General features: G+C 37.7%; 1 protein-coding gene across 3 annotated transcripts in view; it reads right to left on the minus strand.

Moving 5' to 3' along the window:
- Nucleotides 1–25280, minus strand: part of ADAMTSL1 (ADAMTS like 1) — a 920800-nt gene that overhangs the window by 296402 nt on the left and 599118 nt on the right. For all 3 annotated transcript variants that reach the window (XM_032306889.1, XM_032306886.1, XM_032306887.1), the window contains one exon: nt 692–928. In XM_032306889.1, the coding sequence (XP_032162780.1) occupies nt 692–928 (237 nt within the window). The remainder of the gene's footprint in view (nt 1–691; nt 929–25280) is intronic.

Below are 25280 nucleotides of genomic sequence, written 5' to 3' on the forward strand. Positions count from 1 at the left end.
ATACATCGCAAACATATTAACTACTAACTTTCTCTCTTCTTACTAACTCCTCACCCAACTGATAAATTGATACCAGAAATCAGATCTCTTTATTATCCCTATTTTAAAGACTTGCCTGGAGGAAATCTGACTTAGCTCACACTTCCATGCCTTTCAGGAGTTTGCCTGAACTTTCAACAAAATTACAATTACAATAATGAAGAAATAAATTTGCCCGGAGTTCACGTGGAAACTTCAGAGCTAATCCTACCCAAGGTATTCTGAAGCTCTAAGTAAGAAAATCGATACCTCCAAATACACACACACACACACACACACACACGCACGCACGCACGCACGCATGCACGCACGCCAGAAATGCACATACAAATACATTTTAGGGACAACCAAGGTAGAGGCAATTTCAGAGTCTAATACAAAACTGACACACACAGTCAATAACTTTCAGCCTTTCATATTCAGCAGAGACTCAAAGAAAGGAAAAACAATTCCAGCCCTCTTTTCCTTAACATAAACTACAACATTTGTAGTTTCAACTGAAATTAAACCTCAATTATCAAATCTGTCATCCTTCATAAACTCTATAAAAAGGGACACTGAATGATTGAGATAGCAGGACTATACGAAAGCTATTTACATAGAGGCACTAAAACCTTCTGGGAAAATAGAATGGAAAGAAACCAGCACTTACTTGGCACAAACCACTGATGCACATATCCAAAGACTCTGTGTAGCAACGGGTGCCATCTAAGACTTTAGGTGCAAGTTCAACAACCAGGGTTGTTCCTTTGGCTTGGCATTTGAGTGAACATGGATTGTCAGGGTCATTAGACACAGGAAGCCATTCATAAAACTGGCCATGGTGCTTGACATCATTGTGAGCGGAGCATTGCTGAGCCCGGAAGTCGCCTGCTTCTGGTGGGCAGTCCTGGAGAAGAGAGGTGAGAGGGACACACAGGTGAAAAGGGCAGCCCAAACAGGGAACTGGGGCAGCCATGTGGTCTGTCAAAGTCTTAGAAAATAACACAAATGTCCTGGTGTTAGAGATGGACACTTCTATATCATGAGGGGGTCATAGGATTCTTCGGCTTTGAACAATGTAGAGCTTTGAGAAAGTGATCACCTGGAAATATATTTTTGGATTAAAGCTAAATGGAAAAAGTAACCAACTTGAGATCGATCTGATTGATACTCATTTCATTGGTAAAGTCGTCACCCTGGAATCTATTTTCTGAAATATGTTGATTGGTCCACGGATCCCTCCCCAATGAAATACCATTTTGATTTCCTTGTAACTTCAGTAGACCTTACTGAAGTCAGAGGGTTAGTCAAAAAACATGTCTGCTGCTTTCAGTTCTAATAATGAAAGCTATGACAGTATTACAACAGCTCACAGCACAAAGCTGTGATAGTTTCCTTCAAACATTTTTTGTGTAATTGTGAGTTTTTCTAAAACTTAGGCTGCATGGTATTTAGAATTAAATATGGGGAGCAAAAAAGAGAAAAGAGCATTTATATCAGAATTTCCTTAGCATAAGGCAACACAGCAGAGTGCAAAGGTTTGGACTTCTCAGATGGGAGCAAAGCTATGATATAGTGGGTCTCTCTGAGACTAGGTTTCCTTTTGTTTAAACAGAGGCAATAATACTACTTAGCCCTCAAGGTCACTGTGAGAATTTCATGGGCTTATGTCAGCCAAATACTGGCATAAGAAAGAAAGTACATGGTAGCTATTACTATGATTATTCAATGAACCCACTGAAGAGAAAAAGCTGGAGAATTACGAGATTCTCTGAATTTGAATTTTAAATCACATTGGCAGAGACCAGTGGAAAATAAGAATGCTTTAAATGTATATCTTATAAAGGGCATTTTAAAATTAAAACTATAACCCAGGATGGCTATTATCTAAAACCTGATACATTTTAGTGAAAGCAAATGATACTCAACTTGAAAAAGGCAAGAATCACCCATTCCTCAGAAAGCCTTTTGCATATATTTATTTCATTCTCCATGTGTTCAGATTAGAATTTAGTATGGAAGATTATAGAATATCCATTTGTTGGGGAGCCTGGGTGGCTCAATTAAGCATCTGGCTTCGGCTCATGTCACGATCCCAGTGTCCTGGGATGGAATCCCACTTTGGGCTCCCTGCTCAGCGGGGAGTCTGCTTGTCCATCCTCCTTTGTCCCTATACCTCACCTGTGCTTTCTTTCTCTTTCTCACTCTCAGATAAATATAATCTTTAAAAAAAAAAAAAAAAGCCTATTCATTTGTTGAAAGGCTTTTACTATAATTTTTTTAAAAACCTCAAATAGGGGTTTGCATGTGGCCTTTAGCAGGTCTTGGTTACCACATCATCATTTTTAAGGGTTCTTCTTATACAAGGTTACTTTCTCTGAAAATCTCTTTAAAGAAGCATGGTGAGAATAGCATTACTCTATTTTATAAAAGGGAATTTCTGACTCTTTTTTCAAACTTTAGTGGTAATACCAAGCCACATGTAAGGTTTTAATATTTGGGCAGCATAAATTCTTTCTAGCCAAGATGGTGGATAAACATACACTTACTTAAGATGAACATAAAATAGTTTAAAATTCAATACAAAATCTCAAAGGTATTTTACTGATATTATAATACATGTTCTTGGAGTGAATAAAATATAGTATTAAGGGAAAATTTATATAATATAGGTATAGACACATAGGTACCCAATGAGGCTTAAGTGATTTCAAATATTGTCTGAAAAAAAGTATAATTAAAATTACTTATTAATTTTGTAAATGATAGGCTACAACTTAAAATTTTTTTTTAAAAACCTATCAGCTAATAAGCATGCTGTACTTTGTCTTTTGTGATAGTTAGTCTTTCCTCATGAGAACTAAAACAAAAACCACACCCTACAAAACTATGCCATGAATCACACAACAGGTAAGTTGTACGATGGTAACACAAACTGTCTGAACTTCAGTGTTTTAATGCAGGCTCCTTTCAGACCATGTATTCCAAAATAAAAGCAAAAACAGATTTTAGCAGTCACTCTTCATGGGTTCATGTTAAAAACAAGACCACAACTTGTTTACAAATCCTACTAGTCTCTGCTTAGCCCTCATTCATTAGCTTCTGTCCTGAGATAACCCTATGACTGAACATTGCCATCTAATCTACACATCCTCTTCCTAAACTTCCCCCATATGAGACACAACAGAGACTATTAATAAAAGCTGCTATCTATGATCAACAAGTTTCCTTGGTGGCCACTGCATGTGAGCTCCCACATCAGAACTGATAGCTTAGTTAATAATGTTTATTTTATTTTATTTTATTTTTCTGAGAGAGAGAGTGCATACAAGTTGTGGGGGTGAGGGTGGGGCAGAGGGAGAGGGAGAGAGAATTTCAAGCAGACTTCCCGCTGAGTATGGAACCTAACAGGGGACTTGATCTCATGACCCTGAGATCATGAATACAAGAGTTGAATACAAGAGTTGGACATTCAACTGACTGAGCCACTTGGTGCCCCCCCATCAATGATGTTTAAATTGTTTTCAGTTGCATAATATCTGCCATCTCAAGAATCACATGATTTCTCAGTAGCACAAAAGAAATGTTGAAGTGGATTAAAGAAAGTAGAACTTGGGGGAAATTGTTTAGAATGGTCACAAACCCCTCTCATAATTTATCTTCACCTCTTTTTTCTAGAAATGAAAGTGAATCAGTGGTAAGGGAATTACAGGGTCAGGCTGAATCATCTCTGCATTAAAGTAATGAGGGTAATATATAATTAAGAGACCTCTTAGTATGAACCAGAGATAATTTTCTGCATTTATCCAATTCCGAGAAGAGTGTCAGTTATGTTTTTAAATTGATGTTACATCATCTTAGTAAGGACATAAAACTGCCTAGTCTCTTACAGTCCCTTCTATTCAACCAAATGTGTTGAGTCTTGCCATCTTTACTAAAATAAAGAAGACTCAAAGGCATTCGAAAGTAAAATAAGCAAAAAGTTATAATATTAACACTTTTAGGTTTTCTTTTTCTGTGATGAAAACAGTAAACAGAAAATCGAGGAGCTGACTGTTGGTCCTGTTCTCAACTCACCTGTATCAGTGCAAGAGTATCTGTTACAGGTTTTGTGAACTTTCACAAGTGGAGAAATGTCTCTGAGAATAATAATGCTTGGGAATTCCTTAACTCACTTTTATCATTACTGCCTTTTCTTCCACCCATATTTTTGTAGGGGTGGGAAAATACATTTTGCTAAATTGAGAATGTACTTAAAACCTGGCGCTGAGAGTTGGAAACTGAACTTGAACCTTTTTAATGTTTTAGTTTATTTGTACTTGGCAAAATGCAACTTCCTGTTTTAAGAAAAAGGATTTAAGAGGACTTATAAAACAGGTTCAGAAAGCTTCTTGGACATCAAATAGCTCTTACAAAATAACATTTTGATGATTTAAGTGTAAATGAATCAGAAACATATGAATCAAATTTCCCTTGAAATACACATGTTTAAAAATTAAGGGAAGAAGGATTTGGCAAAAGCTCCTTTGTTGAACCCAAAACATCGCAAGCATAGTTCAAGACCCTCGTTGAACCCCGATACAGCTGGGATCACCCAGCTGCAGGAGCAGAAACTCAAGCAGAGTCATCATAGCTTCTTGTCCCTCCAGTATGATCATAATAATTACAGCAGAACAGCTCTCATTTGTATAGAGATTCACCCTCTACCAAGTTTCTAGCTTTTAATTATAATTTGGTTCATGAGACCACTATTTTTCCTAATCCCCCCAGAAATCAGATTTAGAAACTGATGCCCTAATTGTTTTGAAAAAATATTTACTGTCTTATCCTGGGCATCACCTTTGAAATATTAGCTTCTGGAGAGATGCTTTATGATACCACATCATCAGCTCTGCCCATGAGATGTGGTTTTCCTTAGGTTATACTGAATGTAGAAGGTAATGGATATGAACGCTGTGATTTTGGGTCTCATAAAATCTTAGTAGTAAGAATCATGAGTTTTCAGTGAGGATAATGAAAGAAGAAAACAAGTGAATGACTTATATACTTATGCACTGAACCTGGCTCATAGGTAGTAATGATGAAAACAATTAAGATTATTGAAAAGTCTAATGGCTATTTGAACCAGACACATCCTCCATCAGGAATATGGCAAAAAACATGGTGTGGGAAAGATGCCCTGGATTAAAGGTCCCCAACTTCCAGCCTCTCTTATGTCTCTAGAAACGCCATCAAGTGGAGATGGGGCAAGAAAGAGCAATCTAACACTTTCCCTGGCCTTCTGTCTATTTCCAACTAATTGTAATCTGCCTGTGGATTGGCAAGCCTGTATCAGTGTACTGACTCAGGACTTCCTCACTCTGAAAAAAAAAAAATGTATTTTGTTTAAAATAGAGGATCCCATGAATTACTGTATTTAGCCATTAATACAATATCACAGTTTTTCTCTCCAATTTTTAAATACTCGATGTGAACAGCAACAGAATTTTTTTCTTTAAAAGGACAGAAATAAAAATCTGACCTCTTATTTGCTCCCGCTATAATTCATAAAATCCGTGGAGTTCTGCCATATATGAATCCAATTCAAAACACTTTCTGGTTAATCAACTAGCCAGTGGGAAAGATAAGATGGATCCCAGATGTCCCCTGATGATGATAGGTGGATCAGATTACATTGTGGGATAAAAGGGAGTTAGGCTTTCCAGAGTTTACCCACTGGATGGAATATAAAAGATGATCTCTCGGCAGCTAAGGTGGGAGCATCTGAAAGGCCTTTAAGATGGTTTTGAAAAAATAATACAGAAAATAGATTTCTTTATTTTCTCTCTTTTTAAGGAAGACATTTTCTTTCCAGAGGGACATGTCTCTGCTTTACCTCTGTCATTCGATGGTTGACCTCTTCTGGTAACTTTTGCTGTTTCACTTAATGTATTATAGGAGTGCCATATTCTGATTCTGTGGTTTTATTTACAGAGTCACTATTAATAACTGATAATAATCAAGAAAACACAGAAAATGTGTTTAGGTGGCCACATGAACTGTAGCCATGGAAGAAATCTATGCTTCCCACTCTACTTCCCTATCTTGTAACTGTTTTTCTGAATTTTTTATCGCCCCTTCATCCTGCCCTATCCACTCGTTCCTCATAAACGTTACCATGCAGGAAACCAGAGCTGCTTAGTAAGGCATTTGCTCTCTTTGCTAGCAATTTGGGATTGCTACTTCATGATATAAACATATAGAGAAATTTATCAGCTACTTGATGACTTTAGAAAAACTTACTAGTTCTCAGTTTTATCCAAGAAACATTGGGAATCCTCGATGTACTGATGGTAAAATAGGAAGAGATTATAAGTTTCCTTCACAATAAATGGATGGAGGATCTGGAAAAATATATACCTAGAGCTTACAAATGTCTTAGCACACTTAAGTAGATGGCAGGCTGTCCTATTTGTATATTTTTGTCTCCATTACTTGGCTCTCTGCTTCTTTTATTCAGAGTTAGGGTGATCATGGTATTTCGCCTGCCAGGTTAAGTATGGAGAGAGCCCAAACATCCATTGATTGATGAATGGATAAAGAAGATTTGGTACACACACACACACACACACACACACACGCACACACACAGAGAGGAATATTATTCAGCCATTAAAAAGAATGACATCTTGCCATTTGCAATGATGTGGATGGAGCTAGAGAGTATTATGCTAAATGAAGTCAGTCAGTCAGAGGAAGACAAATACCATATGACCTCACTCATATGTGGAATTTAAGAAGGAAAACAGACAACCGTATAGGAAAGGGAAAAAGAAAAAAAGGAGAGAGGGAAACAAGCCACAAGCCATAAGGGACTCTTGATGATGGAGAACAAACTGAGGTTTGGTGGAGAAGGTTGGTGGGGGATGGGCTAGAAGGATGATCGGGATTAAAGAGGGCACTCACGGTGATGAGCACTGGGTATCATAGGTAAGTGATGAATTACTGAATTCTACTTCAGAAACCAATCTTGTATTATGTGTTAACTTACAAAATTTAAATAATACAAAATATAAAGAATAAAATTATAAAGATAATATTTTAAAAAAGTTAAGGGGAAACAACTAAACAGCAAATATCCACTGATACAACCCATGTAATATGGTATTTAATTCTCAGAAACAGAACCAATGTTTCAATTTCTATTTCCATCTCAGACTCCTCTCCTGAATTTCAGACTTTGATACACAAGGGCTTCCTCACCATCTGGAGATCTAAAACGTCACCCGCTCACCGGTCCAAACCTGAACCCCTATCCTTTTCCTCTCCCTGGATCTGTTCCCTCCCTAGATCCTTCCCAGTCACAGTCAACTCCATTCTTTTCAGGCAGTGGTTCTCAAGCTTGAGGATGTATCAGAGACACCAGGAGGGCTTGTGAAAAATACAAGGTTGCTGGGGCCCCACCCTCCAGAGTTTCTGATTCGGTAGATCTGGGGTTAGGTCCAAGAACATGCATTTCTACAAGTTCCCTGATGATTCTAATGCCGCTAGTTTGGTGACCACACTTTATGAACCACTGCCTTAGAGTCATCCTTGACTCCCACATCTGATCCATTGGGAAAGACTGGTTTTTTAGACAAAGTATGTAGACTCTGACCACAGCCTAGTCTGGGCCATCATTATGTCACCTGCATTATTGCCATAGTCTCCTAACTGATGGTCTGTTTTCTACCCTGCTCTCCTAGAGACTTTTGTCAGTGTAGCAGCCAGAATGAGCTTATTAAAGCACAGAGCAAATTGTATAAACTTTCTGCTACAACTTTGCAATTCACTCAGATAAAAGCCCAAATCTTCATCTTAGCTGGAGGTAAAGATCTGACCCCATCACCCCCTACTGTCATCATTTTTCACTTGGTTCCAGCCACACTGGATTCCCAGCTCTCTCTTGAATACTACAGGAATGCTTTTACCTTAGGACACAAGTTTTATCTATTCTCTCTGCCTGGAATTTTCTTTGCTCAGATTCCAAGTGGCTAATTACCTCACCTCCATCAAGTTTTTGCTCAAATATCACCTTCTCAAATAGACCTACCCTGAGTAATCTCCGTAAAATTACAACATCCACTCCCATTACTGATTCCTACTTACCCTCTCAACTTTTCCTTTTTCCCCCGTCACACTTAATCACTTTCAAGTATACCATATAATTTACTCCTTTATCATGCTCATTTTTAATTGTCTGTCTCCTTCTGCGGAAGCATAAGCTCCAGAAGGACAGGAATCTTTGGCAGGGTTGTTTCATAGAATAGTACTCAGTGTTTGTTAAAAGAATGAGTGACTAACACATGAACTAAATGAAATAGAGGTGCTATTTTTCATTGTAGAAACTCCAACTCTATTTTCTCATCTCTTGCAGGAAATCTAAATCTTGATAGCTTTCTCATTGCTGGGACATCTAAATACCCTTTCTTTAAAATACAAATATACAAGAATACTTGTGCATTTCAGACACTAGGAAAAGTGAGTAGGGATTCTTGCCTGCTTTCTGAACAGGCAGATTGATATTTCCTCCTTCACATCAACAAATTTAACAAGGTAATATTAAGAAACATAAAATGTGCTGAAATTATTTATTATTCAATAAATAGCCAGACATTTGTAAATTTTATATAACACTCCATGTTATATGCATGCACTATAAAGGGCTAATGTTAAAGTATCAAGCTTTATCCCCCAAATTCTGGCCACCTGCTTACAGTAACATCAACATCATCCTCAAAATCATTTATTTGTAAAAGACTGTTAGCTGCTACATAAAATGAAATTAAACAGACATCCCTGCCCTGTCTAGACAGTCTGTATGGAGGCAATTCTATTATATTTCAAGAACACAATATTTAAATCTCTAACGCATCATTGTGAGTGCAAAGTGCAGAAAATGGGGTCCATTCTGGAGGGTGGTGTTATAGAAGGTAGAGGTCATTCTTGGCTTGTTCTTCCTCCTTTTTGAAAATGCCAACAGACTTTCTTAGGACATGACATTTTCCTATACAAGACCTATTTAAAAGTCCTTGTTTTTGTTCTCTTTTTTTTCCTGGTGTAAAAGATGTGCTGATTTTCTTTATTCTTCTTCCAAACCGTCAACACGTTTGGAAAATAGCATCTTTAAGGGTAAGTCCCCTCAAAATCTAATCATTAACCATTTTAATGCCTTACTCTGGATCAGGTTTAGGCTCAATCAAAGAACATCTTTACAGATTTGGGACCCTGTAAAATAGTATGGAACTCTCTCTAGTTTATTCAAACTTTGGCTGTGCCCTACTCTGTGCCTCCTAAGTGAACACTGATTACGGGTATACTGAACAGCTCTAAACCACTCCAGTGTGTCATTCAGGTCCAGACATAAGAGATTCAAAAATGTATGATATAATAAATCATTAACCACACCCAACTTACTTGATTAGAGCTTGTTATCTGGAAACAAATGCTTTGCCTGGCTAGTTTTTAATGACTCCAGGCATCTGAGAGCTGATCTAAGCAAAAACATTTAAAACATTTAGTTTTAGAAGTTCATTTTTTTTTCCTTTGGGTAGCTTTTATTTCAGTACTTTTATTTTTTCTCCTTTGAACAATGCAGACTCTTGGAATCTAATTCCCCAGAGGTATTTGTAAGACTGGTTGTAGTTTGTCATGTTAGACTCTTAAATTCTCTCAATTTTGAAAATATTCATTCCTTGAGGCCTTTTATTATTTTTAGTCCCTTTCTTTGAATTAGCTCCAATTTAGCAGTATCTTTTCTTAAATCAGCATTTCTCCCTTTTTACGATTTTTTTATAGTTTTAAAAGAAACGTTTTCCCCTGCCCTTCCAAATCAGCATATTGGAAGTGGTCATTTATAATCTTTTTTGGGACATAGCATACAATTTCATTTTATAAGCACACAATTACATAGGGTTTTTGTTGTTGTTGTTGTTGTTGTTGTTGTTTTCAAACTGCATTTACCAAAATATTTGTGGCAGAGAGTCAGATTAGAGGAAAGACTATACAAAGGGAATATTTTAGCTGATAAATACTTAAACTGTCACTACTGCATAACAATTTCACTGTTTCTATTTATTGGGAAAGGGTACTATAGCTTGGCATATTACAAAGGAGCAAATATGAAGACTGAAATTGTCTTCCAGAACATGCGGGGTTTGTACCAGTCACTTGAAAGAAAAATGAAAAAGGACACTGTGTAGAGCAATTCAGGATAAATACCATGTTAGAAAATTGAGAGGAAACCCCCACATTCTTGCCTCACCTTCTCTCCATCACTGTCTGGCACAAACCGCCTGATGTGCCCCGCAAGCTTCACTTCATTTTGACTGCCACTGAATCCCGAGAGCTTGTCTGTTTTCCTGGCATTGTATCTAATAAGGGCTCCTTTTTGGAGGCAGATGATACAGTACTGTGAATGGCTTGAAATAAACACTAGGCACTCTTTGGGTAAGGACTTAGAAGTTGTTTGCTATCTTTTCCCAGTTCCCTTTCTAAATTTCCTTCCTTTTCCCCTTTCTTTTACTCCTAAGGGCTTAGGACTTACATGCGTCACTAATCAAATCTCTGCCTTCTCTCTTCTTTCTTTTGACCTTGCCCAGGAGGATGGGTCCATCACTGCTCCTTTAATCCTTCTCTCGCCAGCTTCTAGTTATAGCCATCGATTGGACCATTGGGTGCCATTTTCAGAACACAGTGAAAGGAGTCAGCTCTTAAATGAAAGGGAAAGGTCTATCCCTGCCTAGGGTCTCAAGATTTACCCTGGTGGAAAGGTGGCTGGTACTGTCCTATGGTAGATTTGTGGGCTAATGGAACACAAATGGGTTAAGGTAAGTTTAAATCCATATAGGCACATGGTAAGTACTCAACAAGTGTTTGCTATGGCTATTATTCAGATACCATGGGGGTATTGGGCTACATAGCTTTAGGGGGACATCAGAAGGACTTCAGACTGGGTTTTTTTCATCCAGGTTTGCCTTCCCCATTGTCTTGCTATCTCCAGAACTACTTTATTTCGTTGTTTAAGCATCATTTTAATTAAAGTGACTTATCTGAATGCCTTAACATATGAATCTAATCAAACAATATCACGTGCCAAATGTACTGGGTTATAAGTTTAATGGATGACAACACTCAGCTTTGTTCCTATGTGCTCATACTTCTTAGTTTGTTGATCTTGGACCACGGACGTATTTTAAGAAACCAAAAAGGAATTAGAGAAATATATTTTCTGACCCCTAAAGCCCAGTGTTTTCAGGTTGTCCTTTGAAACTTAAAGCATGGCCTCTGAGCTCCAGACTCATCCTGAAGAGCTCATTGCTCCAAAGTTGATTCTCTTGTCTTCTGCCTGTAAACCTTCCATTTCCTTCAGTGGGCAGCAGGAGGCTAAGGTAAAGAGGGATGCAGATGGATTCAACTTATCTAGAGTCAGTTTTGGGTGAATAATAATGCTTTCTACTTCATCAATCCCAATAACTGTTAATTACATATGTTCAAAAAACAGAGACACTTGCCAAAAAACAGGCTATGGGGAATAGTCGGATATACTCCCTGACTTTGTGATGCTCACCATTTGAAGGAGGAGGGTGGGTATTGAGGCCGTATATCAAGCTACAGGATTACAGGGAGAGTGGCAGAAAATTTGAAATTAGAAGATAACTTCTGGATAGAGATTACTTCTCTTCATATTTTGTTTCCCTTTAAGCATGAATCCAGACAAGGTGACAAAGGAAAGAGCCATGAGGCACACTGTCAGTATTCTTAGAACTCTTTCAACCTGTTTTTCCTGTTCAGTGTGGTGTGGCAGTGTGACAAATACCTTAGCATGTTTCTGCGGGAGCTGACCGCACTTTTCTGTTCTAAAGGCTCAGTTCTCCAGACTTCTCTCCAACCTCCCCACACTTTACATTGGAATACTTGTCATTCCCTCAATGCTGAGTTCCTCTGACTGATTTTATCAAATATGGCTTCCATAGTCACCCAGCTGACTCCTTAAATCTTAGGTATCACTTCCTGGTCATCTTCCCTGACAGCTCCCATTCTCCGCCTGTGCCAGGCAACTCCTTCTGAGATGCTGTAGCACCCTGTAACTACTTTCATTCTTGGACTAACCAACCTGTATTTTATTTTTGGCTTACTAAGGGCCTATGATGAGCCTGGAACAAACTTTATGCCAGAGAAGTATCTGTTACTCAATCCAATCAAAGACTGGATGAAGGGACTTCTAGACGTAACAAAATGTAGGACTAGATTCTTTGAGGAAGCTTCTTACCACAGAACACCTAAAAACACCATAATTCATAAAAATAAAATAAAAGAAATGTTAAATGGACAGCTGAGTTGGCAAGGAGCTTTTCTCAGAGACAAAAGGAATGAGAAAGCATGAATTCAGAGAGGAAATTAATGGATATCCTAAAGGGATCTGCTGGTTTCCTGGTGGTTTAGAGATTTCCATTTTCATAGCCTCTAAGAGAGGGTACAAGGGATAACATTTATGGACTGTAAGCTATGGAAGAGTATCAAGATCCCCCACCTAATGCCTAGACCTTAAGACAAAACCCTCAGAGAGGACTAGGAAAAGGGGAGAAAAAACACCACTTCGTTTCTGCAAAAGGCCAAAATATGGAGATAGTAAGGAGATTAGTGGTTTCTGGGTTATGAAGAAGAGAGTGATGGATAGACCACAGGGATTTTTACTGCACTGTAACTTCTCTGTATGATACTACAATGGTGGACGTATGAAATTATCCATTTGTCCAAACCCATAGAATATACAATAACAAGAATGAGCCATAATGTAAGCTATGGACTTTGGGTGATTATATGTCAATGTAGGTCAACTGATTGTAATAAGTGTTAAATAAATAAATAGTAATAAATGCACCCCCACTCCAGTGAGGGTTGTTGCTAGCTTAGGCTTAGTTGCTAAGACTCTGCTTGTGCTAGGCATAGGCACATGGGAAATCTTTCTGCCTAATTTTGCTGTGAACCTAAAACTTCTGTGAATAGCAGAGTTTATTAACAAACAAAAACAACAACAACAACAAAAATGGGATGATACCAGCAAAACAAAAGCGCTCAGCTTCACAGAGAAAAACAAGGAAACTTGCCTATGAGGAATGGGGCAAAAGTCTCCTTCAGAATTCCGAATAACAGGACTCAAGAGAATCTGGGACACAATTCACACAAAACAGACAGTGAAGAACTTTGTATAAAGTGGTCTTGATTTATTCTGATCACCACCCCATCCCAACATCCTCTCCCTCAAAAGCAGATGTAGTTCTCCCAGAAAGTACACACACTAACCTAGGCTACAAGGAGAGTGGTCTTAAATTTCAACAATCATGAAAGCACATAGAAATATCACAAAACATATGAGGAAAAAAATGTGACATGAAAAGGAGACAGTAGAAATAAGGAAACACAAAAAATTCATGTAGGAAAATTATCAGACACAGAATACAAAATAAAATTTAATATGCTAAAGGAGAATTCTTAAAAAATGTTAAAATGGAAGGTAGGCAAATGAAATATACAGAAAGGCTTAGAGACTTAATAGATGGGGAGAATATCATGAGAGACTCTTGACTCTAGGAAACAAACTGAGGGTTGAGAAAGGCGAGGTGGGTGGGGGGATGGGGTGATGGGCATTAAGGAGGACATTAGGCAGTAAGGAAGACACATTGTTAAATGGAAAGAAGAGATGAAAAAAAAAGGGAGAAGAGTTGAAATTACAGAAGACACACAGTACAGAGAGGCAAAGATATAGAAAGCATGAGAAAATTATTTTCCAAGAATTTTCTTGGAAAAATAATTTAAAAAAATTAAAAATACAAATCCTGCACCAGAAAGTCCAATGAAAATCAAACAGCATAAACAAATGATCTGTTCTACACAGATCATAGCTAACTGCAGAATACCAGTAATAAAGATAAAATCATAAAAGAAGTAACAGAAAAGACAAAGGAAAAACAATTAGAATGCCAACTGGCTTCTCAACAGCAAATATGGGAATTAGAAGTCAATGCACACCTCTTTTAAAGTGTTAAGGGAGATAATTATTTTCACAGCAAAATTAATATTTAAGAGAACTAAGTACAGATACTTTACACAAACAACAAGAAAACCAAGAGCACTTATTTCCATTTAACCCTCACTGAAAGAACTTCTAAAGGATGTACTCCAGACAAAAAAATGAGCCTTGAATATCTAGGACTTAAGAAAGAATAGAGATCAAAGAAAATGGACTATTTCAAGTATAGCTAAATAAACATTGATTATATGGAGTAATCTGTGGGGCTAATAAAGATGAGCTGACTGTATAAAGCACTGACTACACAAAACATCTAATCTGTGGGGTTAATAAAAATGGAGCCCAATCACTTGACAACAAAGGCATATAAGTTTCCAGGAGGGTAATTAGAGTGAAAATGTTTTCAAAGACTTGAATTGTTTGATAGGTAGGTACAGATACTACTTAACTTTAGCTCTTCGGTATGCATATTGAGATTTAGAATAACCGCTAAAAGAATAGCAAATGATGTATAACTTTAAAACCAATAGATGGAAAAGTGTAATAAAAAACTCTCAGTAGTTCAAAGAAGGCAAACAAGGAGAAAAGAAATGTTGAGGGATGCCTGGGTGGCTCAGTGGGTTAAAGCCTCTGCCTTCTGCTCAGGTCATGATCTCAGGGTCCTGTGATCGAGCCCCACATCGGGCTCCCTGCTCAGCAGGAAGCCTGCTTCCCCCACCCTCTCTCTGCCTGCCTCTCTGCTTACTTGTGACCTCTGTCTGTCAAATAAATAAATAAAATCCTTAAAAATAAAATAAAATTAAATTAAAAAAAAAAAAAAGAAATGCTGAAGTAGGAACTAGAGATCCCAAAATCTGCTGGTAGACACAATTCTGATTTTATCATTAATCATAGTAAATGCTAAGAGTGAAGAAAGCAAAGATGTCCAGATTACAATTTAATCTGTTACACAAATCTTGTGTAAAGTTACACAAGATACTCAAACTTAGAGATATATTGAAAGTAAAAGAATGAAAATGATATATGAGATAAATCTAACATAATGAAATGTAGACTAGCTATAATAATATCAGACAAAACAGATTTTGAGGCAAAAAACACTACTACTGATAAATATGGTCACTACATTATGAATAAAGGTAAAATTCCCCAGGGATAAAACCTTTTTAGAATGCATATCTACTAATAGGACATGTTTGAAAGAATTCAAAGAGATCACAAGGTGAAATTGGCAAATTAGCCAACAAAGTAGAACACTTCAAAAATCCCTCTCTACAGCAGGTTAAAAAATCGTTGAAGTAAGAGATTTGAAAAGCACATTTAAAATGTTTGATATACTCATATATAGAAGCTTACGCCTCTAGATCAGGGATTGCATGTTTTCTCCAACAACACGTGGATGTTAGGTCATAAAGAAAATATTAACAAACTTCAAAGAAATAGAGTTTAAAAAATCACTTTTAACAAAATTACAATATAACAGTTAGAGACCAATAAAGATTATTTGAAAACTGCCATATATTTGGAAGTTAGTAGACTACTAAATAACTGTCAAACTTCCATTACTTTTGTTTCAAATTATAAATACCTAGAACTGAATAATGAAATTCTCTTTATTGCACTATGGGAAGCAACCAAAGCAGTATTTGGTTGAACATTTATATGGGGAAACAAGATAGTCTGAAACTTAATACACTGAGCATCAAACCTAAAAAATTAGGGAAAGCACAATAAAAAAATCCAAAGAAAGCAGATGAAATATAAATAATACAAATGCAAATAATACAAAGATCAATGAAACGAAAAATATAGAAACCATAGACTCAAGAAAGCTGAAGTTTGGCCATTGAAAAGACTAATAAATTAGATGAATTTCTGAAAATGTTATTAAACGGTAAGATGAAAAGAAAAAAAAAACAAATCCGAAACACAATTAATGGACACAAAAAAAGCACAGATATAAAAGATAGTAACAGAAAAGCATGACCAGCTTCATGCCCATAACATATGAAAATTCAGTCTTAGGCAAAATCTGTTCAAAAGGAAAAAAATACTCAAGAAGAAATAGAAATAACGAAAATAAAAATAAACATTTGGCATTTACTACGAATTTAGTGCTGTCCTACGTGGGTTACCTATATCAACTCACTTAGTCCTCATGACACAACTACGTGTCCTATTTTACAGCTGGGACAACCGAGGCACCATGAGGTTAAATGACTTTTATACAGTTAGTAACTCAACATTGAGACTGAACACGGAGAGTGTGGCCCCAAATTTCATTCTTTTTACTACCACGCTCTACTTCATATAGCCTTTAAAGAAATTCAATCAGTAATTAAAAATCTTCTCACAAAGAAAAAAACTTTGCTCATGACTTTACAAGCAAAGTCTACTAGACATGAAAGGATCAGACAATCACAATCTGAAATAAATTCTTCCAAAGACTAGAAAAAGAAGGAACGCTTCCCATTTTATCAAGATGGGTAAGGATTACCAGGTAAGGATTGTATATGAAAGAAAATTACTCATAAACATCCATGCAGAAGACCTGAATAAAATATTAGGAAACCCAAACCAGACATACATAAACTGTAATATATGTGACCAAGTTGGGTATATTCCAGGAATATACCCACAAGATTAGACAATTTAAGGTCATATAATATCAAGCATGGGTAAGGATATGGAATCAAGAGAATATATATAATTCGTGTGGGGATGAGAATAGAAACAATCACTGAAAAAAACTGTGGAATTGCTTTGTTAAGTTTGAGCAACCACTATCTTGTTTTGTATTTTCTGTTTACTCTGGCTTTTCTTTGCTATTTTTTTCCTTCTTCCCGAACTTCTATTAAGTTGGCAAGATTCTCTTTGTTTTCTAGTATTTCTTCTGCTAGTTTGGAAATTATAGATTGCATTTCCATTCTTTAAATGGGTACTTTAAAATTTTTGATAACCAACTTGAATTTTGTAAAAATCTCACTGTATTTGGTGTTTCCATCCTCTTCTCAAATACTGCAAAGATCTTAATATCTACTAAACACCACAATGCTGTTAATACACAAACATTAATTGAAAACAAGTTGTGTTCAACCATTGGTTTACTGACTGTATTCAATTTATTTCTTTTTAAAAAAGATTTTATTTATTTATTTGAGAGCGAGGGAGCACAAGTGAATGGGGAGAGGGGCAGTGGGAAGAGAGATAGGGAGCCCAACATCAGGGCTCAATCTCAGGACCCCAAGATCGTAACTTGAGCCAAAGGCATATGCTCAACCAATTCAGCCACCCAGGCGCCCCATGACTTCATTTTGCTGTTGCTCCCTTAACCATTACCAAAAACCCAGATTGATTATCTCACAATTCTGGAAGAAAGAAGTCCAGGTAGACTGTTGCTGACTGGGTCCCTGGCTTCCTTACAGTTTTCTTTCTTGAGGCCAAAGCAAGGTGTTGGAAAGGCTAAGTTGCTTTCTGGAGCCAGGAGATGAATCCACTTCTAAGTTCATTTGGGTTTTCGGCCAAATTCAATTATTTGCGGTTGTAGGACAGAGGTCTCTCTTTCCATGCTAGATCAGCTGGAGGCAAACAGGCTCCTAGAGGTTTCTCTCTCTGGTCCTTGAGCAGGGCCCCCTCTGCTTCAGAGCCAGTCACAGTGTTTAAAAGCCTTCCTATGCTGTGGTCTCTCTGACTTCTTCTGTCATATCTTTTCTGCCTCCAGCTGCTGTAAATTCTTTGCTATTAAGGTGTCACATGACTAGAGTAGACCCACCTAGATAATTCAGGCCACTCTTCCTGTCTTAAGGTCTGCAACCTTAATTACTTTGGTAAATTCCTTTTGATATGCAATGCGACACATATTCTCAAGTTATGGGGAATAAGGAATGGGTATATTTGGGGGACCCTTCTGTCTACTACCACCTTAACTACAGCTGTTAGCATAGGTTGGGTGATTTTTTTTTTTTTTTTTTTGAAGATTCTATTTATTTGAGAGCTCAAGAGCCAGTGAGCATGAGTGCTGGGGGTAGAGGGCAGCAAAGGGAGAGAAGGAATCTCAAGCAATTCCCCACTGAGCAAGGAGCCTGACTCGGGGCTTGATCCCAGGACCCTGAGATCATGACCTGAGCCAAAGGATAATGCTTAACTGACTGAGCCACCCAGGTGCCCCCCGTTAGGTGATTTTGAAAATGCAGACTATCTCCAAAATCTACTCGGCTTAATTCAGTAAAGATTCATCTCACACTCATAGAATCTCTGACTCTGCACAGCAGCTGTAACTGTGGGGTATCTGTGGGGTAACTCAGTGACTTATATTGGGAGAGGATGTATTAACTGGTTGAACAGTGCTTCTCAAACTTTAATGCACAGACGTGTCATCTGAGGGATCTCCTTACAATGATGATTCTGACTTGCAGACCTGGATGGAACCCAAGACTCTTTCAGTTCTCATGTGAGCCCAGATGATGCTAATGCTGCTGGTTCCCAAACCACCTGTGAGAAGCGAGGTTTTGGAACACAAGGTCTCCTTGGTCACTACTACAAGGCAGAAGAGTGTGGTCATTATGAAACTGACCTTGATTGTTTCCCCCTGAAAATAATATATATCATTTCAATTCATATTTCAGTGGCCAACGCTCCTCATTTACATGGTATTGTCTAACTTGGTTAGAAAAGTTCCATACTCTCATATGCTAATTAGGAATGGAGAACTAGGAATATTAGTAATGAAACAAACATGCATACACAGACACGCTCTCACACCCCTGCAGGATCATCATTGGTTTTTTGTATGCCTGTATGGTTTCTTAGAGTCTACCTTTTTCTTTCTGAAACTCATCCTGTAATAATTATTTTAGTGAAAATCTGTGAGTAATGAAATCTCCTGTCTTTGTATATCAGAACACATTTTGGGTTTTGCCTATAGCATTGATTGATAGTTGAGGGTACCAAATTTTACACTGATACTTCTTTTCCACTAGCACTTCTCAATTAGCACTCATTATCTTCTAGATTCTAGGTGATGGAGAAGTGTCTGCCTTTAGTCTAATTTTCATTCCTTTATGGGTTATTTGTTGTTCCTCTGGTAGCTTTTAGTATTTTCCCCTTTTCTTTCATGTCAGACTATTCTTCTGATGTCGAAGACTATGACATGTGTAGGTCTGTATTTTATTTTTTCTCTTCAGCCACAATTCTGTCTGAGGACTCTGGTCCTCAGAATTCCCTTCTGGAATATTTGAAATGTCATGTCCCCCATTCTCTTCTTTGAAAGTTCCTCTTACATGTATATAGAGAGTGAATATTTTATTTGTTCTCTATCTCTTAAAGGCTCTGTCATATTAGGTACCTGGAAGTTTGAGCTGTATTTTGGGTAAATTTCTAATTGTTATCTTCAAATTCACTGTTCTCTCTTTGTGTCCAGTCGGGAATTCATCTCATTTAATGAGATTTTTGTTTCAGTTACAATATTCTTTTATTGTACAATTTCTAATAGTTTATTTTCTTTGTTCATCAATATATTACTTCATCTTTGCCTGGTTTCCCCTCTCGTTTACTGTTTATTTTCAGTAGTTTTTTTTTTTCCCCAATGTGTTTCTTTTAAACACATGCAGTCAATTCTCATTATTCATGGTGGTTATTTTCTATTAAGTCACCATAAACACTGAATTAGAAAATACTATCATTGCTCACAGTCCCAATGAGTCTCTGCTCATACGTCGGCCAACCAACCAATATATAATCTTGTTTTATGTGTGTTTCTGTTTAAAGACACCTTATTTAATATCTATTGATACATTAACATTGAACTCACAGCCAAGAACATTATAATTCATGCCTGAACAAAGCTTATGTAACACACATTTTCTCCATGAGGCACATCGCCGCCTTCTTGTGCTTAGAAATACCAGACAGCACTTCAGCACTATGCTTGGGGGGGGCACTTTAAAAATCACCATTAAAAAAACAGAAAAATGTAAAAAATTTGCATCACGTAAATTGTGAAAAAGACACTTGTTTATAGTAGAAGAGCTGAAACAAGAAGGCACCACCTCAGCTGGGAATGTGCTGGCTGGACAACTGAAATTTTTTGCCACTCTGCACATGTCTGCAAATGGCCAGGGACAAATTTCTAGAGAAATGGTGAATTCATGATTATTGGAATCCACAAATAATAAGGATTGACTGTATCAACTTTAAAGTCTTAATAAAACTGTTTCATTTGTCAAATTTTATCTGGGGTGAATATTAATTTTGTTCGTTTTCTTGATATAGTTATTTATTGGAAATTTTTTGAAATTTTGATATTTTGGAAATTTGAAATATTTGTAGACTTAGTTTCAATGGAAAGGGTTTGCTTCTCCTGTTTTTCCTCTTTGTCTCCAACTGCCCTAAAAGTTTTGTGATCATCTCCATGTGGTTCATACAGCTCCCAGTTCAGAATCAGATTACCAGGCTGGAATTTTGAGTTTTATTTATTTTACTTTATTTTTTAAAAAGAATTTTTTATTTATTCACTTAAGAGAGAGAGAGCACAGGAAGGGGAGAGGCAGAGGAAGAGGGAGAAGCAGACTCCCCACTGAGTTGGGAGCTCTATGTGGGGCTTGATCCCAGGACCTGGAGATCATGACCTGAGCCCAAGACAGACGCTTAACAATCTGAGCCACTGCAGCACCCCTGAAAGTTGGGGTTTTAATCCATAATGAGGAAATTGCAAACCCAATCATGAGCCCAAGTATCCTTTGGTAGTTTCAGTCCATGATGTCTAACAGCCTTTGGAGACCGACTGTTTCAGATAAAGCTCTCACTATAGGCAAGACGGCATCATTTGAAACCAAACCAAACCAAACCAAACTTCAGCTACTACTGTCTACACGAAGAGCATATCCAGGCTTCTGACATGAAGTTCTATACCTGGCTTAGGGGCTCCTTCTCCTGTACAAGTAAATTTAGCCCTGGTTATCCCTTGGAAGGGGCTAATCATTGCTTACTTCTAGTTATGAATCCCAAAAGCCCGTGACCATCAGCACTGCTTGCGATCTTGTTCGTACGCTCCATTTTTGTTATATGGACCTTTTACTCTTGCTTTTGAACTTGGCTGTGTCATTGGTTTTATTGTTGACACTACTGCCTGTTTGGAAACAGAGGGAATACCAGATTCATCTGAAATTCTCTTAGTTCTTTCCTTACACTTTTCTTTCACATCTTTTTCTGCATGGAATTGTAAATATGTGTATTTTGGCTTTCTTGTCTTCCCGGCTTCAGTTTCAAAACATTTAAGAGTAGACAATCCTGAACAAATCTTTTTGTTGTCATTTGCTCCTAGCATAATGGCATGCACAGAGTCAATAAAGTTGAATGAAAGTCATAGGAAAGTACACATCAGCTTATAAGAAACGCTCTTGCTATTAGCCTTGCACATAAATATATATAAGATGGACACAGTTCTTCCCTAGAAATAATCAGAAACTAGAAGACCTTTTAGGAGGACTATTATAAAGCAGGGGGTTTCATACTCTTGTTTTGTTGCAGAGCTATTTCCACAACCCTCCACTCCCACGCCCCAAAAAATCTTATGTAAGAGCAGAGGCGATCGGAAGGCAGTAGGGGTGATGTTCATAGAAATTTGGCTGCTTAACCTTCACCACCCAGCAAGGAGGGCAAGGTGGCTCCATAGAAAGTTGTCTGAAAATTGTTTTCCAAACTCCAGTTCTAGAAGGATTGAGAGTTTTGTCCAAGTTGCTTTTCAGGATCTATAAGCATTCCAAGTAAAAAAATTCCCAGCAGTATTTTGAAGGAGGAAAAAGAAAAATTAAAAAGTTATAAATTCCACTTTGTGAAACGTAGTGATACATCATTTAAAATCTTTTGTTTGTGGAGAGCAGGAGTTTTTGTAAGAATATATTGCTTGGGAGAAGGAGAATGGTACATTATAGAACAAATGAGCTCTGAAGGACATTTGCTGGGCAAAGATTTGAAGACAAAGGCACCTAAATGATGCTTCACTTCCCCATCCTTCTGTGATGACCATATTTCACTCAGGAATTCAAACAGAATTTTTTTTTTAATTAATTTTTTATTTTTTATAAACATATGTTTTTATCCCCAGGGGTACAGGTCTGTGAATCACCAGGTTTACACACTTCACAGCAATTTGAAGCCTAAGTTAAATGTACCCTAAGAGCCATGTGTAGCTTTGCTCATCATGAGGTTATAATGAAAAAAATACAGCCAAACCTCCAAGATAGCCTCTGTAAGTTCCACAGTTTCCTCTAAAAAGCAGAAGGATGCTTAAAAATGCAGAGAAAAGCATACGAAGAACAGATTCGTAGAAGCACAATACAGTAGGAAAGTGGGCTAATTGAATAACGGCCTTCACTCAGAAGCTCAGCACAAAGGTCTGGGAGTGATCTCTCAGAGGAAAAAGTGTAGAATTGATGGTGCCTGAGTTTCAACACATCTTGGTGTTAATTGGAAGAGTTGGTGTTGCTTATCATTTCGAGTCTCATGGAAAGCAGACTGAACACAGACAAGTATTTGCACGTTAGCAACCTATGCATCGCAGCTTGTTTCGTTTCATTCCACAAGGCACTCTGCCAAGGGAAGAACTGCAGTAGTAATTTCTTTCAAAGTCACTGTCAAATCCCCGCTTTGAGCTTCTCTCTGGGTCACCAGAGGCCAGCATGCATTTTGTGTAATTCAGAAACTGGGACTTGAGAGAGTAGGTTTTGAGAAGTATTGACTCCGTAAATTTATAGCCTCTTGACAGGAGAAGCTCAAAGGAGAGGGAATTGGGGATGTTTTCAGCAAGATACCTAAATTTGCCTCTTCGGTTGCATTTGAGCTGCACATTTAAAATTCTCAGCAGTTCCTATACTTCGACTTCAAGAATTGTAATTGCTACAGTAAACTTAATTGAATATCTCTTCTTCTAAAAAAAAAAAATATGTTGTAAAGATGCTTGAGTCTTAACCCTTTGGTGTGGTAGTCTTGTTATTTGCTAAATGGGTCAGTCTATATCCTTAATATACCCTTTTTCATTGTGTTGAGAAGAACATGGATTTTGGCCTTATAGAAACCTAGCAGCACCAGTGGAACCACTAGATAAAGTATTTTATCTCTTTAAAGGTCCAGATACGTTAATCTGTAAAATCAAAGTAATAACTCTCAAGGTGATATGAGAATTAAATGAATTAGTCACTAGCACTCGGCCTGGCCCTGAGCAGATAACCAAAACAATGGAGTTCCTTTCCAATCCTTCTCTTCTATAGATCTAGGACTTTGCCAGGATCCCTGTGAGGCATATGATCAGTGTTCTAGTCATTTTCAACAGAGATTCCTGCGCAGAGAGGAGAAAAATGCTTCATGTGGTCCTGGAGCTAGCTGGGAGAGGCACTCACACCGGCTTTTCTAGTCTGATAAATCCCAACACTCTAGGAAATGGTAGACAATCCTTCAAACCCCTGCATCAGATGAATCGATGAAAGGGTTTTTCTTCCCTTCAAAAATCAATCAAGCCAGTACTGGACCATTAACAACAAGACACACACTTGCAAAAGGTCTAGCTGCCTTTTTTCCTCAGAGTTTCAATATAGCAAATGATCATGACTATTGAAGAAAACAAATTCTGGGTTGGTGGACCAAGTAGGAATTCCTGTCCATCCTAACAGCCTTAAGAAAGTGGTTGCTTGACCGTTAGCTATCCAGTCACAGGAAAAGAGCGTGGCTGTTACGTGAGGCACTCTGAGTTCTTATCATTTAGCAGAACATGTGTGAACTAGAACATGTGACTTCAGGGAGGCCAGCTCGTGTCACTCAAAGGCTATTTACAAGTGTTGTCAATGTTCCCTCTGACAGTCTCTGTGGGATGTTGCTGGCTTAGAATGAACTAACAGTGACCAGCTGAGGGGGTTAACTCCCTACAGCCTTTAAATACACCAGAAGGATGTCAACAGCAGAAATTAGTCATAACAATATATTTCCTTTTATATTTTCCCCAACGATTTGGAAATCTTCATGTTATCTTGAGTTAGGGATGAGGGCAAGATCATCCCCAGCTGAGGAACTTAGCTCTTTGGGAAGACCATTCCTTACCTGTCTTCGCCAACAGAAGGTGGTAGAAGGATCAAGAATTCATTGTTTGTATCCCATGCAGTTACACCACTGCACGGATTTCTGTACAGGAGTAGTGGGAAGTGAACACGCCTCTTGTTGCCACTTCATGACTGAGAAAACTGGGGCTGTGAGTCAAAGTCCAAAGAACTTGCCCAACCACAGAGTGAGCAATGATGAGCTGCCCAGCCCGTGTTCTCCCCATGGAGTCATGTTCATGTCACCCCCCCCTTCCAGAGAGTAAAAAGTTGAGGCAGAGGCTAAGAAACACATTAAGAGAACACATTAAGGAGAAAGGAAAAGTAGAGAGAGACTTCGGAGGGGTCCGATAAAGACATGTCAGGAAAAGCATTAAAAAGAAAAGAAATGTGTGCAGCAGTCAAAAGAAGGCCTAGGGGAGAAGAAAAGCAGAAGGGCCCAACCCGCTGGGGAGGGAAAAATCCCCAAAAAACTTGGCTGGCTGCCTGGCAGCAAGCACTGTAGAGAGATCTATATCCACCAGATCCACCAAATGAAGGAATCTGTGAATCATTAAAAAAATGTTTATTTCTTTATGCCACAAATGATAAAACAGTTCGTCATAAAATATGAGGGCTTTTTATTTTTTTTCCTGGAGTAATTGCTGCAGATATCTTCAACCATTTAATTCTAAAGGCTCAGCATTGAACTACTGAAAGAGAAATGATGTGTTCTGAACCCAAATCAACCTCTAGTTATCCACATGGCATGCTGTATCCTTGTGCTTTAGAGATGAATTCATTAGCCGGCTGCTCAAACTTGCTTAGTGCTCATGCTGACAGAGGTTGGACAGGAACTCTGTCCGCAGGGAAACAATACAAGTCCCTTATCACTACTTACCTCCTTTTTATATTATCATTTTTTAAATTTAATATTAATATTTTATTAATATTATTAATATTACATTTTATTATTTTTATTATTTTCCTTTGTTACTAATTTCAGCACAAATAGAAAGAATTATGATCCATGTCAGGAAAATCAAGATGTCCCTGAAAATGTGTTCCCTAAAGAACATCCTTTTGTCTCCGCAATAGTGATTCCCAATGTTGAAAGGAAAAAAACACACACACACAAACCATAA

This window comes from Mustela erminea, chromosome 12 (assembly GCF_009829155.1).
Source record: "Mustela erminea isolate mMusErm1 chromosome 12, mMusErm1.Pri, whole genome shotgun sequence".
In the NCBI taxonomy this organism is placed as follows: Eukaryota; Metazoa; Chordata; class Mammalia; order Carnivora; family Mustelidae; genus Mustela; species Mustela erminea.